We start from the raw sequence: 16811 nt of genomic DNA, 5'->3' as shown, positions 1-16811 counted from the left end.
TGTGTAGATGAAACGGGAATAACATGTCTTGTTATTCTGTCAAAATTGGCATTTTACTCCAAGCAGTTTACTACTTTGGCAATTTATAAGTGCATAGCAAGTTAACTCGTTTGTTTATACAAGGAAACCATACTTTAATTTATACACTTGCACTTTAATTTTTTTTTTTAAATAATTAATTTAATAAATGTTGTTGGGTCCAAAACGAACTTAAATTATTATAGCGTTTCAAAGAATGTTGTCTTAATATTTTTTTACATGTTTAAACCTGTTCTTGTTTTACATCAAAAAAATAATCGTTTGGATAATCGTGATTTCAATTATTACCAAAATAATCATGATTATTTTTTACATAATCGAGCAGCCCTACCCTGAAGCCTTCTGCACAGCAACTGAACCACACTCCTTGAAGTTCTTAATGATCCGATAAATGGTTGCTCTAGGTGTAATCTTACAATCAGCAATATCTTTACTTGTCTTGTACAATATCTTTACCCTTTATGTGCATCGCAATGACAACTGCACGTGTTACCTTCCCGGTAACCATGGTTAACAGAGGAAGAACGATGACTTCTAGCACCACCCTCCTTTTAAAGCTAACTCAGTCAGCATGACAAAGAGATCTCAAGCATTGTCCTCATCAACACTCTCAACTGGGTTCAGGAGACACTCACAGACATAATGATGTCAGCTGGTCCTTTTGTGTCAGGGCTGAGTTGCAGTGGAAATTTGCGGGGGGGGGGGGGGGGGAGTTCATTTTCATGGCAAATAGGGATAAGGCAATTCATTTCAATTAATCTGATCACTTCTAATTACATTCGAGAGTATATTCCAATTTTCCATCATAAAAAAATGAGTAGAATTGGTGAAAAATAATATATGTGTCATTCTCAAAATTTTGGACACGATTGTACAGCAAGAACAGAAAGGGGGCAAAATGGCTGACGACGCCCCTGTATTAAAAATCACACAAAATGGCGTTTGACAAAGAGTACACTGCGTTGCTTTACCACGACTTTATTATGTCGAGCACTTAAAATACTATGCCCACCCCACCCTTCTAGACCGAAATAAATACACACAGGGTAGATATCTTCGTGTAAAAGTTATTTATATTCACGGTCCACTGTGACGCCTCGCAAACCATCCACATGACATTAAATCCATGTTACGCGCCGATATTGTGTCTTAACTCTAGCCGTTCACATAACGTTATATTCCATGGGCGAGGCTTTTTGTAAGAGCCCCGTCATTCCGTGTGGAATCGACAGTGACACGTCTGACGCTCCCGTTTCCGTGATAATCCAAGTGAGTGAATCACTTTAGTTTTGGAAATTGTACTCCCACGGGTTTATTGGATTTGAATTGTATACGGTTCCACCACAGGACGGATTCGGCAGAGTCATGGAGGACGGTCCACACGTAGCCGAGCACACAGAGAAATGTGATAAAATGTCTGACGACTGCTTGTTTTGTGCGTCGCCGTCGTGAGCACGTCCAAGCATAGCAGAATTGTATAGTTCTGTCCTTCTCTGATTGGCTGAACACGCGCACGCGCAAATGACGTTTACTGTCCGCCTGGTTACATATTGTCCTGTCCTGCCTTGATACTGAAGCTTAAAATAGTAACACCGCGGTTGGACGAAACAAAGGCGTTTAACCCCCCCCCCCCTTTAACAAGTCATCGTATTTTATTTTTTTTCATACCTTTTGATTTTTATAAACACTGTGCCACGAGAATATTAACGTATACAAAATAAGTAATCCTAAACCACACTAGAAATATATAGTACGTGTAAAGAGGACACGCATGTGTTCAGAGGTCCGAGACTATAACCTGAACAAAGATTGAGAGCATATGAACGCATATTTATTTATCATCCATTAGTGCTTATCAGTACAGATCTTGCTACCTTTGAACTATGCACACGGGCTTTGATTGCTTGTTACTTATTAGCTATAAACGGAGCTCCGGCCGGGTTAAAACTTGAAAACTTGAGTTAATACAGAGCAACAAAAGGCAGACAAAAGACACACGGACACAATCACAAAAATGCTGATGACGACATTGCCACTGGCTTATTTCTTTAACGTGAGTTAAACGAAACAAAAGCATAATTAGCTTTTCTTTCAATAATATTTCATCTAAAAATGACCAGATGTGGCGTTTTCATCCAACGGTGCTGTTTATTGTTATTATTATCATTGGCATGTTTATTATACTAAAATGTTAGAATGCACATTTATGTATGGGTCTATCCCGTTGCTGTAATGATGGTGTCCTCCTGAAAGTATCATTTATTCAAGCAGCATCAGGAGGAGGAGTGGGTGCTACTCTTACGCATGCGCACTCGCGTGTGATCTCATCGGGTGAAAGAGTGGGGGCGAGTGGGTCGCTGGTTCACACACACACACGCACACGCACAGTCACACACAAAGCCACGCCTGCGCGATGCACCTCTCATTACAATCCTAAGTTTGCACTGTTTCTTTTTAGGAAGCCCCATGCGTATTTTCTCGCCACTCAAAGGTCGCGTTGCGCTTGGGACGCGCCTCCCCCACCTCCTCCTCGTCACGGGAACGGCCCGCAGCGCGTTCACGAGGTGCAAGGTCGCGATTTAAACAGTGTAGTGTCAAAAGAGAGCGTGCAAGGCAGGGGACAACAACCCAAATGGTCCACATTGGGGCACAACGAGTAGTCAATGGCATTGACATTGCACATCTCTTCTTCTCCTGTTTACTGACATAGCAAAAGAGATCTGTATGGTCGCACAGCAGCAGCAGCAGCGCGCAGCATGGTTCGGGAAACCAGACATTTATGGGTGGGAAATTTACCGGAAAATGTGCGAGAAGAGAAAATCATCGAGCACTTCAAGCGGTGAGTAGAAAGCTAGTGTTTTTTTCCCCTCTTTCCTTCTCGCATCTGTGCCGTCCTATCCTAATCAGCATCATCATCATGTTGCACACACTTGTTTCCATGTGCATGTCGACAGTCCCACCATTTTACTCGTAGCCCACCTGACCACCTGTCAGGGAAAAAAACGACTTAGTTGTATGAACGCTGCACTTGCTGAATTGTGCATTGGGACCTAGTGAGTGTCAGTTATGTGAACGATTTTAAATAAAATCAACACAGGTCAGTGATATGTGGTAGACGTCGCGCAGCCGCAATGTAAATTTGTGTGCGTGTGTTTTTTTTTCTCTCCTTGCAAGCTGAATTTGATTGCACTGCAGCAAGAAGAATCGTTGCAACTCCCGAACACACTCGCGCACACACGAGGGTTATCGTGGCTTTCGTTGCCGGTGTCGATTTTGGTGTAATTGTTCACAATGCTCTTCAGGAAATCCGAATTGTTGTGCGCTTGTTTGCAAGCTGTCAAGGAAATCACAGCCCGCCTCGCAGCTGCGTCCATATGTGTCCCCCAAATGCCAGATTGCTCAAACCATTCCTTATGCGCCTATGTTTCTCAGGCCGTCGTAGGCGTCGCCATATCAGCACAAATCACGCACGCCTCATAAATGCACGACTCGTCCGTCTCTGTTGCTCAACGTGAACGCTAGCAATAAATGCAAGCAAGCCTTTACGTGCGCGCGTACGTGTGAATTGATGTGCGTCGTGCTCGTTGTTGCAATGGCGCAGGAGGAAGCTGCCTCCCTCCGTGGCTGCAGAGGTTCAACTCTGAGCGAGCCGAGGAAGGCAGCGTGCGTGCAGGTGAGTGTATGTATGTGTGTGTGTGTGCGCGCGTGTGCGAGAGAGAGATGTGATGTGATGGGGGAAGGCAGAATGAGTGAGCAAGTGAATAAAATGGCGTCGGGAGCTGTACGTTGTTGGGGGACCTGCACATCCCAAAAATGTTTTGATAGTGTAACATTTTAAGTCATGTAGACTTGATAATTGAGAATTGAGGTTTTTTTTCCCCCATGAACGTAACAATGGCTCATTGTATCACAGTGGATTTATGTACACATTCTCCCCAATGCTGGACGTTTTTAAATTTTGGTGGTCTATCTTGAATGGCCCTGTGTGATACCCAATTTGCACCCCACCTCAATTTACCCTTCTATCTCTTCTCCAGAGTTCGACTCAGAAAGGAGGCACAAATTCGCTATACAAACTTAAAAGTATTTACACGTCATGAGGTTTATAGAATTTTTTTTCATGTAGCATTTTTTTTTTTAGCAATTTGCCACCGCCCAGAATTGCAGCCCCGCACAGACGCACATATTGCACACATCCAAAACCGCCATTGTATACAGTAACTGTAGCACTTCTGCATAAACAAGAGCTTCACATGGTTAAAATACAAAATCACAAATATCACACGTGTTCACACATTATGGTAGCATTTTCCCATCCTCAAAAACTGACCCCAAAATTTGTCTCAGTAGCCCACTCCAGAGTTGTCTTTTTATATTGCAGAGGAATTCTGCCAGTTTCACTTGGCAACATGAAATGTGGCAATCCTTTCTATCATGAATAAAGCCACAATAAAATAAAATAATTTTAAAAACGCATGCCCGAAAAGCCATAGAACGTCAGTCATTTTTCTTTGAAGTAACCATATGAGGGATATCTTGGCGATTTCCAGGAGTCCTCCTCCAGTCTCACCCCAGATATAATGTCCGATTGCTATAAAATTTTGCTACAAGATTTGAGCCAAGTACAGTATACGAGAAAGGTGGATGTTGCTAAGAATGAGCAATTTCATGATTACGTTTGGATGTAGCATTGCAGCAAAGTTAATGACTCAAATGACAAAACTTCACGAAAGAGTCCCATTCCCACCGCCAAACCCAGTCTAGTACGCAAGTCACAATGCACTGCAAGTCTATCACTAACTTGCATTAACCCAGTAGTAAAGTCAAAATTGGAGTCAACATTAGTATGAAAAACACTTATAGGCCATAAATAGTAAAGAGTCAAATAAACCCAGTAAATATGGTAGTAACAACCCAGCCTCTGATGTGTACATTTTATTCAGCTTGTATACTTGCATCTTTTCATCCACCCAGCATGTACCTCCTGGTATGCTGGTATATTGGTCATTTTTACACTCCCTTCACAGATGAGGGGATGTGGGACCCGTTCATTGCTGCTCACAGATTTTAATATAGCTTTATTCATTTGTGTATTGGAGTGCGTGAGAAAATCCAGACTACAGCAGCATACACTGCTGTTGTCAAAACCCATAAATAAGACGTTACTTGTTCCATTTACAGCAACTCATGTGCCCTTGCATTGTTTTTTTTTGTTTTTTTTTTTATTGCTTGTATTTTGTGTCAACTTCATGGGTTTTGTTTTTGCTTCCCATTCCATTCGTCAAACTGCAGCTTACACTGTTGAAGCGGCAATTTAGAAAAAAAAAAAAAAAGAAGAGCTACCCAAAATGACAGACACGTGCCCCTGCGACCAGCACCCTGACAAAGGGGTTACTGAAAAGTGGGACAAGTTCAGGTTGAAGGTCCAAGAATCCGTTTTGGACCTTTGAAACGCAAATGCCAAAAAGTGTCACATACCAAACTGAACCCAAGCAAACCTCTTGGTGGAAATGGGGTTGTTAAGAATTGTGAATGTGAATTCATGCAGACTGTGGCTCTTCCATTAGACTCCATTCTTTCACACGTACATTCCAACTATGCGTAAGACAACTTCTCAAATGCGTGAAATCGATTCGAGCGATCGGGTTGTTTGGTATTCTTTGCACTTGGCTCATCAGTTTGTTTTTGCTGGGTTTTTTTTCCTCTACAGATATGGACGCGTGGAGAGTGTCAAAGTCCTGCCTAAACGGGGTTCAGAGGGCGGAGTTGCGGCCTTTGTGGATTTTGTGGACATCAAAAGTGCTCAGAAGGCTCACAATGCTATCAACAAGATGGGGGACAGAGACCTGCGCACTGATTACAATGAACCGGGCACCATTCCGAGTGCGGCGAGGGGGCTGGACGATAGTCTGTCCTTAGGCTCTCGTGGCCGGGATGTATCAGGGTTCACACGGGCGGCAGGGGGGGGCGTGTATGGCCCCCCAACGTCGCTCCACAGCAGAGATGGACGCTATGAACGGAGACTAGACGGGTAAGTGGACACCGTTTCTTTGACGGCAGGGGGAAGCGTGCTTTGTTAGTAAACAGCTCACCTCCAAGCGTCTTTCTAGCATGTTCTCTGACGTGTGTAGGAGGATATAATCGTACAGGGATTCCCACTAAAGTCAGCTCTCCTGGATGTATTCTAAAATGTAGACACCGCATTACTTGTTAACACCTTGTGACTAAGAGTGTACTCACATGAGGCAATCCGTGCCGTGCTTGCGCCCATTTGACACCTAAAATGTATCGCGTTTGGCTAGTTTGAGTGTGCACCTCCCCTCCCCAGGCATGCTCGGTCACACTCATACACATGGGAAACATGGGCATGTTGCACAATTACAGTAATCCACTGTTCCTGGGGGATAGGGACCAAGCTCTGCTGCAAGTATCGGGGAAAAAAAAATACAACTAATTGATGCCTCCCCCAAAAATGTTTAGGATTGCCTAATTTAAACTGTAATTATACCACAAAACTGTGATTTCAAAAAACAACAACAACTAATCATTTCAAATTCATTGTAGAATATCCTTTAAAAAACGATTTACAGGTTATTTGATTTTGGAAAAAAATGTGACGTGCCTATGCAGTGAAGAATATCAAAACTCCCGGTTAGCACCCAGGCTAAACTTAGCTCCTTTAACGACATACAAATCGTGTCTATTAGTTGTGGTGTATCACTTCAATATACTTCATATATGCAATCTTGGGTGTTTCAGAAAAAGCACAAAATACAGTACTTGAAGGTGCAGGGAGTTACTGCACTATAATGTAATCGTTCCTTTCAGTACATATTCATGAGTGCCACCTTGCACAATAGAAATAAATATTCAAAGCAGTCCACACCCAAGGTAATCAAATCCGCTGCATGCGGGTTGAAGCCATGCTCATGCAATGAACATCCTCTTGGCAGTTATTCTGGACAACTACCTCATTGAGTGATAGAAATAAACTGGATGACTAGAAATAATTTTAAATTTAAAACAAAATGTCCATGGCACACTCGGTCACTCACGGGCTCATGCACTCACAATGTACTGTTATTCACACCTTGAGCACCAGGAATAGAAAAAAATATTAGTTCAGAAAAACGTTATTGGGCACAATCACCTGCGCTCGCATAATGTGATCTTCTTACCAGTTGTTTACGCCAAGTAGAAATAAAGAGGGCTTGAAATAATCGACAATCAAATTGTACTAATGCTCCGTTGTATAATACAGTGCCTGAATGGTTAAAGAGCAGTTCAGGGGCAATCACGGTTGTGTATCGCCTAATGTGAGTGCGCACAGTCCACTGTATCTGGTCGCCAATAGCGTAAATGGTGAGATTCTTTTTGTCAAATAGAAGCAACTTTGTCAGGTGGATATGCAGTTATCATTTGTGGAGGGTAAAGATTGGACATGGTACATTTTCCCAGGAATGTTGCAGATGGCTAAATGCAGGGAGCTAAAGAGAGAGTGGTCCAGCGACTGGGATTCCTCTCCTAATCTGGAGTTACATGGCTGGCCTGGTGGATTATCTCACCGTTTGTCCCCATATAGTCAAACAAACAAGCACACAATGTACAGTATAATACAAGACAGCATTATTTGGATGAGTCTCATCTTTCATTTATTCACACTGGAGTCATGTGGATAACCTACACAGGAAATATATCCCCCGCTGATGGATTAACACCTAAAGGATATTCTATCCTTCCAACGGTACGGGTTGCTTTTCATTTCTTTTATTTGGAATTATGACTGAGATCAGGTCATTGAAATTTGAGACCTCCTGGAGACCACAAAAACTCAAGAGACACAAATCACCTTAATTGATTGGGACTTTTTATTACTCAAGGACTGATAAGGACAATGTTTGCTGGCTGGAGAGTCTTAACCTCCTTACTGTTGGAGATAATGTGCCTGTGGAATACCTACCTCCTCTTGCGTGGAACTATAAGTGTTGGATGAAAGCGCAAAGACAACTTTACCCGTGTGTGGACTGCATGCGGCCTTAAGCATGGACAGACAACTAAAGTGAACCTTTAACAATGCATTTTCTCCTCACTGCAAGCAAATGACTGCAAGAAGATGGATTACCATTGATCAGCGCCTTTCACGCAAGACTGGAATGGACTGAGCTGGACTGATGTCTCTCCTTTATGGAATTTGCAGGAGCTCACACACAAAGATGACAAGTCTAGAATGGGCGCTCAGTCGCATTATAGTTAAAGATGGACTCTTGGATGTTATGTAGTAATGGAAGACTATCACCTGGATGGATATATGGACTCGAGTTGACTCATTCAAGCATTTGGTATTCTGAGCTTGGATCCCATTTTGCACTCCCATCTTCTCTAAGGTCTCCTCCCCTGAAGACGAGGATTAAGTTTTTTCACATTAACAGTGTTGCTTCATTGCCCCCACCCCACCACCACTCTCCACTCATCATTTTTGCCCACACAAAGTTCTATCCCCCTGTATTGTATTTGGAATTATAGGTCAAGTTACCACTTTCTCAAAAGGTTGGTATGTCCTGCCCTGCCTGTGTATTTTAGCTGTCCTCGCTAACCCCCGTAGTTTGCACCGCTGACTCTTTGATCTTCACACTAACGGCACTAGTTGCTGCGTTTTCTATACTTTGCCTTACTTTCTATTGTTTCCCCTTCTCTTCAATTTATCTTACCTGACCACCAGCTCTCATGACATAGCGGGAATGCAGTGGCATAGCAGGAATAATGATCTTCGTGTTTTCCTCTGTAGATCAGCCTCATGTTTTCTGCTGACAAGTTTTGGGGGATCAAATGTGTGATATACTGCAATAGGAAATAATTGCATTCCAGGGTCAAACCATCATTAGCTGTACCAGAAACATTTTAACCTTCTTAGCTGTCATACGAGTTAAAAAAAATAAACAACAAAATCAGTCAGTCTTAACTTTAAAGTGAAGGTGATTTCTATTGCTTTTTTTAAATTTTAGTTTTACATTATTAGCCTTTTGATGTTTGCTGAATGAGGTGTGTGAGCTACGATGATGTGTGCGCAATATGCCCTCATCTCTTGTGATGTTTTGGGTCCGCTTTCGAGACATTGCAGCCAAACAATAATTGATTATGGAATTTGCTTTTATTGTCACATTCCTAGCGTAGATTAGTCGCTATGCTTGTTTTGTACTGAGGTCTATGAGCTACGTTTAAAGTCCCTGTAAAGTGGAAATAAAATTCGTATAAATTTGATGCGCCGCAGAGACGAGTGCTGTTAAAAAGCCTGCCAAATTTGAATGAATTAAAATAAATATCCAGGTATATGAAATCAGGCTTCAAAATGGAGAATTGAAACGTGCACAAAGCTTTCAGATGATGTAGGAGTGTCTGCTGGCTGCACTGAAAACGCGACCCGCTTGGTTTGAACATGTTCAAATATGTTTGTATGTCTAGCATTTGCCCACACATTCCGATATGTTTGAGCCACAAAAATATATCCACTTTAAGCCCGGGGCCCTTGGAATATGCACTATTCCAAAGAGTCCCCCACGGGGCTTTTCCAATTACTCTGTGCTAGTTGCTAGCTAGTTTGTGGGCTAGCTGGGCTAACCGTTTTACAAAGGCCATGAACCGGCGTTGGGATGGTCCAATAAGTCACCGCCGCACTCTGTTTTTGTGGTGAGTGGGTCCACGTAACAGACACTTCAGGGAAAGTTAACCGTTTATCAAACAGTGGCATACATTACTCAGACTGCAGCTCATTTGAGCACACACTTCCTTTGAGTTAAAAACCCTGCAATGCTTTGTGTTTCAATGTATTGCGGCAGTTGGAATAACACAGAATAGATAATTAAACACACAATTGTGAATTTGAATAACACCGAGCTGTTCTGTAAATTGTGGCATACAAGGAAGATGCATTTTTTCGGGTCGTGGACGTAGCTTGCTGGCCAACTGTATGCTGTAGTGGTACAAATTAAGTAGTGGTATTAAAAAACAAGTAACTCGAAATTGCGCTGGATAGCCACTTTTGGAATGAAGGCACTCATTACTTATTTAGTGAAGGAGGACTCGCTCATGCCAAAAAGCACAAGTGCGTACCTGGGCTTCGTTTTTGCCACGCCACAAAATCCGGACAGCTGAAATGGTGAAAGATTTGTCTATATCTGAACAATTCAGCACTACATTGCGTTGTTCTCAGTCTTTGCAGGTTTTCAGTAATTATCTTCAAACATATATAATGTATGTAGAAACACATTCCTGAAATCACTTTACAGGGTCTTTAATTAGTACTGTGATATTCTGCCATAAATTTTTTTGGTGCTGCTTTTGAGGCATATTTTTGTTAGAATTCTGAAATTCTGCAGTTAAAATACTGTGAACCCGCGTTTATCGTGCAGGCGTGTGTTTCAGACCGACCTGGAATAGGTGAAACTCCAGGATGTAGTGAGCTCCTATAAAAAAACTACATAATCCCCCCCCCCCCCCCCCCCCCCCCCACACACACACACTTTTTAGAACACATTTAAACTTATTAAAACACATTTTGTAAACATATTTGAACACACACTAAAGAACATATTGTTAGTATAAAATGTATTGAAATAAAATAGTCTACCTATTTTAGGATCTCTGTACATTTCATACTCCTGTGGGGTGCTGTGTGATCTTTGTGTGTGTGCGTGAGTGTGTCCGGGACTCCCAGTTGCACAGTTTTCCAAAGTGTGCTTTCTTCAAGTTGTATGTGACTGAAGTTGGAAGTTTACTGTAAAACCAAAATGTCATATGATCACCAAAGTCTGCTATCTTAATGCTAACATATAACGTGAAACTAGCAGATTAGTAAATTTAGCAATATGGCATAGTCAGAATAAGCGGCATAGGTAATGAGTTACGATAATTTACAACCCTTCAAACAGCTGCTATTTTAACACACGCAGAACAGCAACACATTCAAACAGAGAGTACAACATTACTCACAGCGGGCATATTCTCTCTCCTCTGTGGGAAAATGACTAATACTGTGCTAGAGTTGAGTTTGGCACCTGCTCTGCCTCTTCGTCTTGCTCTTCTTCTCTTAAGCTGCATGTCTTCCAGTAGTGCTGCCCAGCATGTTGCGGCAACACGTGGTACTACACTGAAAGTGTTCAACTGTGAATTCAGATTTGTTTGTATACTGTAAAAACCCAGAAACGATTACTTAAAAATCCACAATATAGTGAGGGCGCAAAAAGGTGAACCGCTGTGTAGCAGGAATCACTGTACCTTTTGAACAATATTTTATTCACGTAATGTGTTAGCCATAAAATTACTGTAGGATATTTCCAATGTATAATCGCATACTGATGTTACAAGATAGATGCATAGCTTCTCCAAATCAATGTTTGTACAGAAAAGTCAAAAACGAAAAGTCGAATTTATTAGTGCAATCATAAAATGAAATGTTAAACTGTGATGAAGGAAAGTAGCACGACCTCCTGTCCTTGCTGCTCTGTACAATGGGACTAAAACCACAATAGGTGACATTAGACCACATCATGGTTTTGAAAGAACAGAATGTACACCGAAAATCAACAGTTGAGACAGGTCCTCATTTACTAAGGTCGCAGCTAGTGGGCGCTAAATTGCGTGTTTACGCTACAGATTGTGCTCACTTATGGTGGGTGTGTTGCGTGTGATCCATTGAGATCCCAAGTAGTAGCCATTTGGTACAGCACAGATGCAAGGAAATGCAGAGTTGGAAGGAGTTTTGTCATAGGTTATATGGCATGACACCTTTTTGTGACTGGCTCCAAGTCAGTCCCCAGACAATTAAGCAGCTCCAAAATTGCATTGCTGAGCAGTCAAATTTTTGTTTCTGGCATTTCAAAAACGTTTGCGCGAACAGAAAAGATCCTTTCGTCGATCATTTTTCCATTGTCTCCTCGTTATTGTAACTCACAGCACGGTGGCTTTACACCTTTCAGACACGGTGTTTAAAGAAAAAAGCAGTTTTGGGGATTCGCAGAGCTGGGCATTTTACGAAAATTTCCTGGTCCATCTATCGTCTTCTGTCTGCAGCCCGGGTACCCTTTCATCCTCCGTCTATCCGCCTTTTTGTCCGGCCGTACCAAATAATAATCGCCTATCGGCCAGTCCGCTTATAATTTTAAACGGGCTTCCATTAGCGTTTCTGTCTACCAAATTCCACCAGTATACATACTCTGGGAATTTATTTCACGTTTGATGAATTGGCATTACGCATGCTAAATTAATCTATTTGTGTATAACCTCAGAACGCACAAATTGATCTGTGCCACAATTTTGCCCATTTGCCAAATGCAATCCTGGGTGCACCTGCTTAGTAGATCAGCTTTTACATCTGTTGTATGCGCAATCAAGTTTGCACCGGTTTTTGCCCGTGCAAACCTTTTGTAAATCAGACCCACTCTCTGAAGCTCACCTCCCAGGTACACGTACAGTAGTTGTCTTTCTGCTTTTATTTTTGCTTGTTCCACTTGACTCTACATTCTTTCTTATGCTTTATAGTAATACTGTTGTTTTTATATAACCTTTACACAACATATGGCTACAAAATGCTTTGAAAAAAGAAATGCAAACATTAAACATAAGATAATTGTCATGCTTGTACATTGTATCAAACAAACAAACAAACAAAAAACATTGGGAAACTCTGGCAATGCAAGAACCCAACAGAAACAGAGACAAGGTACTAATCGATTACTAAATAGTCAGTTATTTTGCGGAATCAATTAATGGTTTAGGGATCACGTTTTATTTAAAATTGTCCAAATCTTTGGAATTTCAGCCACCCAGCATTACATTTTTCTCAGATTCCTGTAGTCCTCCATGAAAGACTGATTAGTTTTGTGTTGAATCAAAAAGAAAACATTTCAAAACATTTGCTTTTACTTTGGAAAACAACCATCAACATTTTATGTTACAGATCAAATCAAACTGAATCAACAATTATTAGTGCATTTTCCACACTGTCAATTTGAAATAATGTCCTGTTTCTGACAAATCAGATTAATCGATTAATCAAAATAATCGGTACAGAAATCAATTAGTAATCATTAGTTTCAGCCCTACTGTACATTAATAAATACATTGTAAAATACACAATAACGCATAATAAAAATTATAGAATTATTTATAAAATTAGATGAAGAAATAAAAGGCGTGAGAACACATCACATAAGTTTGCCTTTCAGAAACATTCTCACGAGAATCATTTTAGGTTTGGACAGACCTGAAATTTGTTCAATAGTCCTTTATTTAGTTGTTCAAAACGTACAATTGGGATTCGAGTACATGGTTAGAGAGTTACTTTTTATCTCCTTTGTTTCTGTATGTTAACCAATTTTCATGACGACTGACTGACCTGAAATTGTGCAACGCAACAAACAAATAGCCTATAGGTGATCTCAGAAAGCCTTGTGCCAAATTTGTAAGACACATTTATTTAAGATTGAAAGGAAAAAAAGGTTGGTCTTGCCTCAAAGATATTACATTTTGCTGATTTTTCTCCCCACTTGTTTTTGTCTTTGTTAGGACTGCTGAAAGTCGTGAGCGTCCGTACGATCACGGTGCTTATGGTCACCACGAGCGGCAAGGAAGCAGCTTCGAACGCCAGCGGCACTATGACACAGACTATTATTCGAGAGAAAGAACTCTTAGCTCATCTGGGAATGGTTCCGGTACGTCCATGGGAAGCAGTACAAGTCTGTCCTCTGGAGTCGGCGGTATCGTTAACGCTGTTGCTGGCAACACCGGAACAAGTGGAGCCGCAGGGGCCGCCACAGGGGCAAGTGGAGGCTCCGCATCCAGCGGGGTTAGCTACTACCGCTCCCACAGCAGGAGTCCATGCCGCTTTGAGACGCCAGAGCCTCGGTACGAATCTCGGAGCAGGGAGGCCTTTACTTTGGCCAGCGTGGTTCACAGAGACCTTTACAGAGAAGACAGGGCGCGGCGCAGCGAGCGGTCATTTCAGCACAGTCGCAGCCGCTCTCCACATTCGGCGCATTCGCGAAACCCCTCTCCCCAGAGGCTGGCAAGCCAGGCAAGTCGGCCTCCACGCTCCCACAGCGTCTCGGGCTCACGCAGCCGCTCCTCCAGTTCCGACTCAGTCAGCAGCACCAGCAGCAGCACGAGTGGCAGGTGAGAGAAGCTTTTTTTATTTTATTTATTTATTTTTTAATGTTTTAGCTCTCAACGTGGTTGCTGTTTACAGTTGTGTTTCCATGTTGGAGTTATGAATTGAGAACTGTGGGAGTGTTCATCGTTGTGCTTTTTCAATGGCCGATGGCAGAGGTGGGCATTCCGTCAGATTGACGGACCGGTCCGTCTGTCCGCCACTGACGGACACCTGTTTTGTTGACAACCGAAGAATGACAGGACACTTTTTAAAAATGACTAAGCATTGACAGAAATTGATTTTTGTCCGTCAGAGTAATCATCACTAGCTGGTTTTACATTACATACAGTATTACAATTTGGTTCATCACGAATAATGACTGACAGGTACGCAAGCTGCTAACGGATGACGAATGACGGGCTGTGAGCAAAATTTTCTAAAATGCCCACCTCTAGTCAACGGTGGGTGTAGAGATCGCTTGAGTATGCGGCAAGTTATCGACGACAGAATGGTTAATTAAGCATGAGGGGGCTTCAGTGCTCTAGGTGGTAGCTCGGATGTACTTTGAAGAGAAAAATTATGCCTAAAATGAAGCACTTGACTTGGGAACTGGAGGGTTGAGACTATGAATATCGCTGAAGTTGTGAGCTGCCCTCAAATCTCCACCTTGCTTGGCTTGACTATATGTTTGTTGAAATGCAACTGAAAGAAAAGTTCCCTCTGTCTGCAAGACAAGGATAACTAGCTTACCCGGTATACGAAAAGGAATAATCTTTGTGGTTGTCTCTTTGTCTTTTGTTTGTAAACTCGTCATTTTAGCCATGTTGTACTGAGCAACCAGCCAGTGTTTGGGTTTAAAGACAGGGATAGGGTTTCGGATTATGGCTTTGAACTATGCTTGTGGTAGGAAGCCAATGTTAGGGATTTTCACATTTAGGGTTCAAGCCCAGGTCAGGATTTCACTGAAGAGTTTAAAGTCGGGGTTAGGGTCTCACGACATTGTCAGTGTGTCAAGACTGCGTTCTGGTTTCAAATTTGGGTTTCAAACTAGTGTTAGGGTTTTCCAATTTGGGTTTCAAATTCAGGGATCAAACATGCGTAACGGTTTCAAGACAGTGTTAGGTCTTCAAGATAGGGCTTCATGGCTAGGTTTAGAGCTGAGCAATATGGCCTAAAATTCACACGACAGTATAATTTGAAGCCCTGCACGATAGACATTGCAATATAAAAATAAGTGTTGAAATGTATAATCAGTATTTTTGAATGGGTTGTAAGAAGGAGTCAACAACATATAACAAAGGTGGACCCACACAGATTCACGGCTCAGCAATGACCTACTTGTGGATTTTTGAGGGGAACTTATCTCCCATTTTTCGCAGAAACCCCCGTTAATTTTCAGTATTTATTTTCACGGTCCCCCCGCTGATTTACATTTTTTAAAAACTCACTGACCTGTATGTTTGCGTTTCTTTTGGGATTTAGTTTTCCACATGCCAATTATAAGGAGCTTTTTTTTTTTTTCGCTATTCACAGTTGGGCCCTGTCTCTAACAAATCCTGCTGTGGTGTCCTGTGACATACTAATTCATTTCTGGTTTTCGGACCAGTTGTGTGTGCTGTAAAGTGGTTCCAATCAGACTACTGTTCCACCTAAGCGCTTACTGTATTCTAGTGTTTCACGACTGTACATTTGATATCTTAGCGGAGCGCATGGCTTCACTGTCTTCTTTCTTCTAGCTTGGTGTATCGCATGCTTAGTTTCTCACCCTCCTTTTTGTGATATCAATACTGGTCAGAAGTGCTGCTTATGAGTTATTTGCCACCATGGATGCGAGGGTTAGTATCTCAAAGACTCTGCACCATGGAAGGACAGTGCTTAGCGATGCTAGCTATTCAGCCACAGCTCAGAGTGCCGAGAATTCCCACAGCTGCTCCCGACAAGCCGGGAAAGCAAGAAAGGATGGCGACGGTTGGAGCGGATGCTCCGTAACGGTGTGGCCGCTACTCCAGCTCTGTGGTCAGACATGCTTGAAGCCATTTTAACATTGAGGCTGATAACGATAATGTCATCATGTGCTATCGCAATTGGTCGTTAGACTCCAAATCAATAACCTAGGCCAAATTTATACTGTCTACCGTACCTTGACGTACCAAACTTATAGTTTTTTTTAAGATACCATTGTTTTTATTTTGCCTAGTGTTGCAAATTGTAGTTATGAGCCAGCTTCAGATATGCTGCAGTTTGAGTGAATTCAAAAAAAAAATGTTAGCCACACTCACGGATGGACTTTCAGCCGTTCATTCTTGCATCGAGATGCCATAGGCCAAAACACACGCCTAGACATTCAGATGCAGACTTGTTTTTTGCTGTGAACTGAACTGCATGGTCCTCTGTGGACATTGTAAACGGGTTAGAACGACACCTGTGGTCAGACGAGGTACTGTCATTGGGGTATTTTCAGGAGACGCCTGCTCTATCTTGTTCTCACTGCGTACCTCTGTGGCAATGTGCCCCCAACCCCCTTGCGTGAGATCCAGTTGAAACTGGAAATTTCTAGCCAGTGCTGGCTGCCTGCCCACTCCCACAGGCCAGGCTCCGTCAGTCAGTAGCACTTCCGGGAGTGTCTGAG

The 16811-nt window shown here is 42.2% G+C and overlaps 1 protein-coding gene across 3 annotated transcripts in view; it reads left to right on the top strand.

Moving 5' to 3' along the window:
* The first annotated feature begins 2426 nt into the window (after positions 1-2426).
* Positions 2427-16811, top strand: part of spen (spen family transcriptional repressor) — a 29888-nt gene continuing 15503 nt past the window's right edge. The window contains exons 1-3 of one of the 3 annotated variants that reach the window (XM_086043044.1): positions 2427-2878; positions 5750-6070; positions 13600-14205. In XM_086043044.1, coding sequence (XP_085899170.1) covers positions 2796-2878; positions 5750-6070; positions 13600-14205 — 1010 coding nt within the window. In that variant the 5' untranslated portion in view covers positions 2427-2795. Of the gene's footprint in view, positions 2879-3608; positions 3713-5749; positions 6071-7497; positions 10374-13599; positions 14206-16811 lie in introns of those variants that run through there. The other 2 variants (XM_086043178.1, XM_086043113.1) reach the window with 2 other exon arrangements.

This window comes from Filicampus tigris, chromosome 1 (genome assembly GCF_054856515.1).
Source record: "Filicampus tigris isolate MCC_2025a chromosome 1, RoL_Ftig_1.0, whole genome shotgun sequence".
Classification (NCBI taxonomy): Eukaryota; Metazoa; Chordata; class Actinopteri; order Syngnathiformes; family Syngnathidae; genus Filicampus; species Filicampus tigris.
This window is presented reverse-complemented; position numbering and strand designations above follow the sequence as displayed.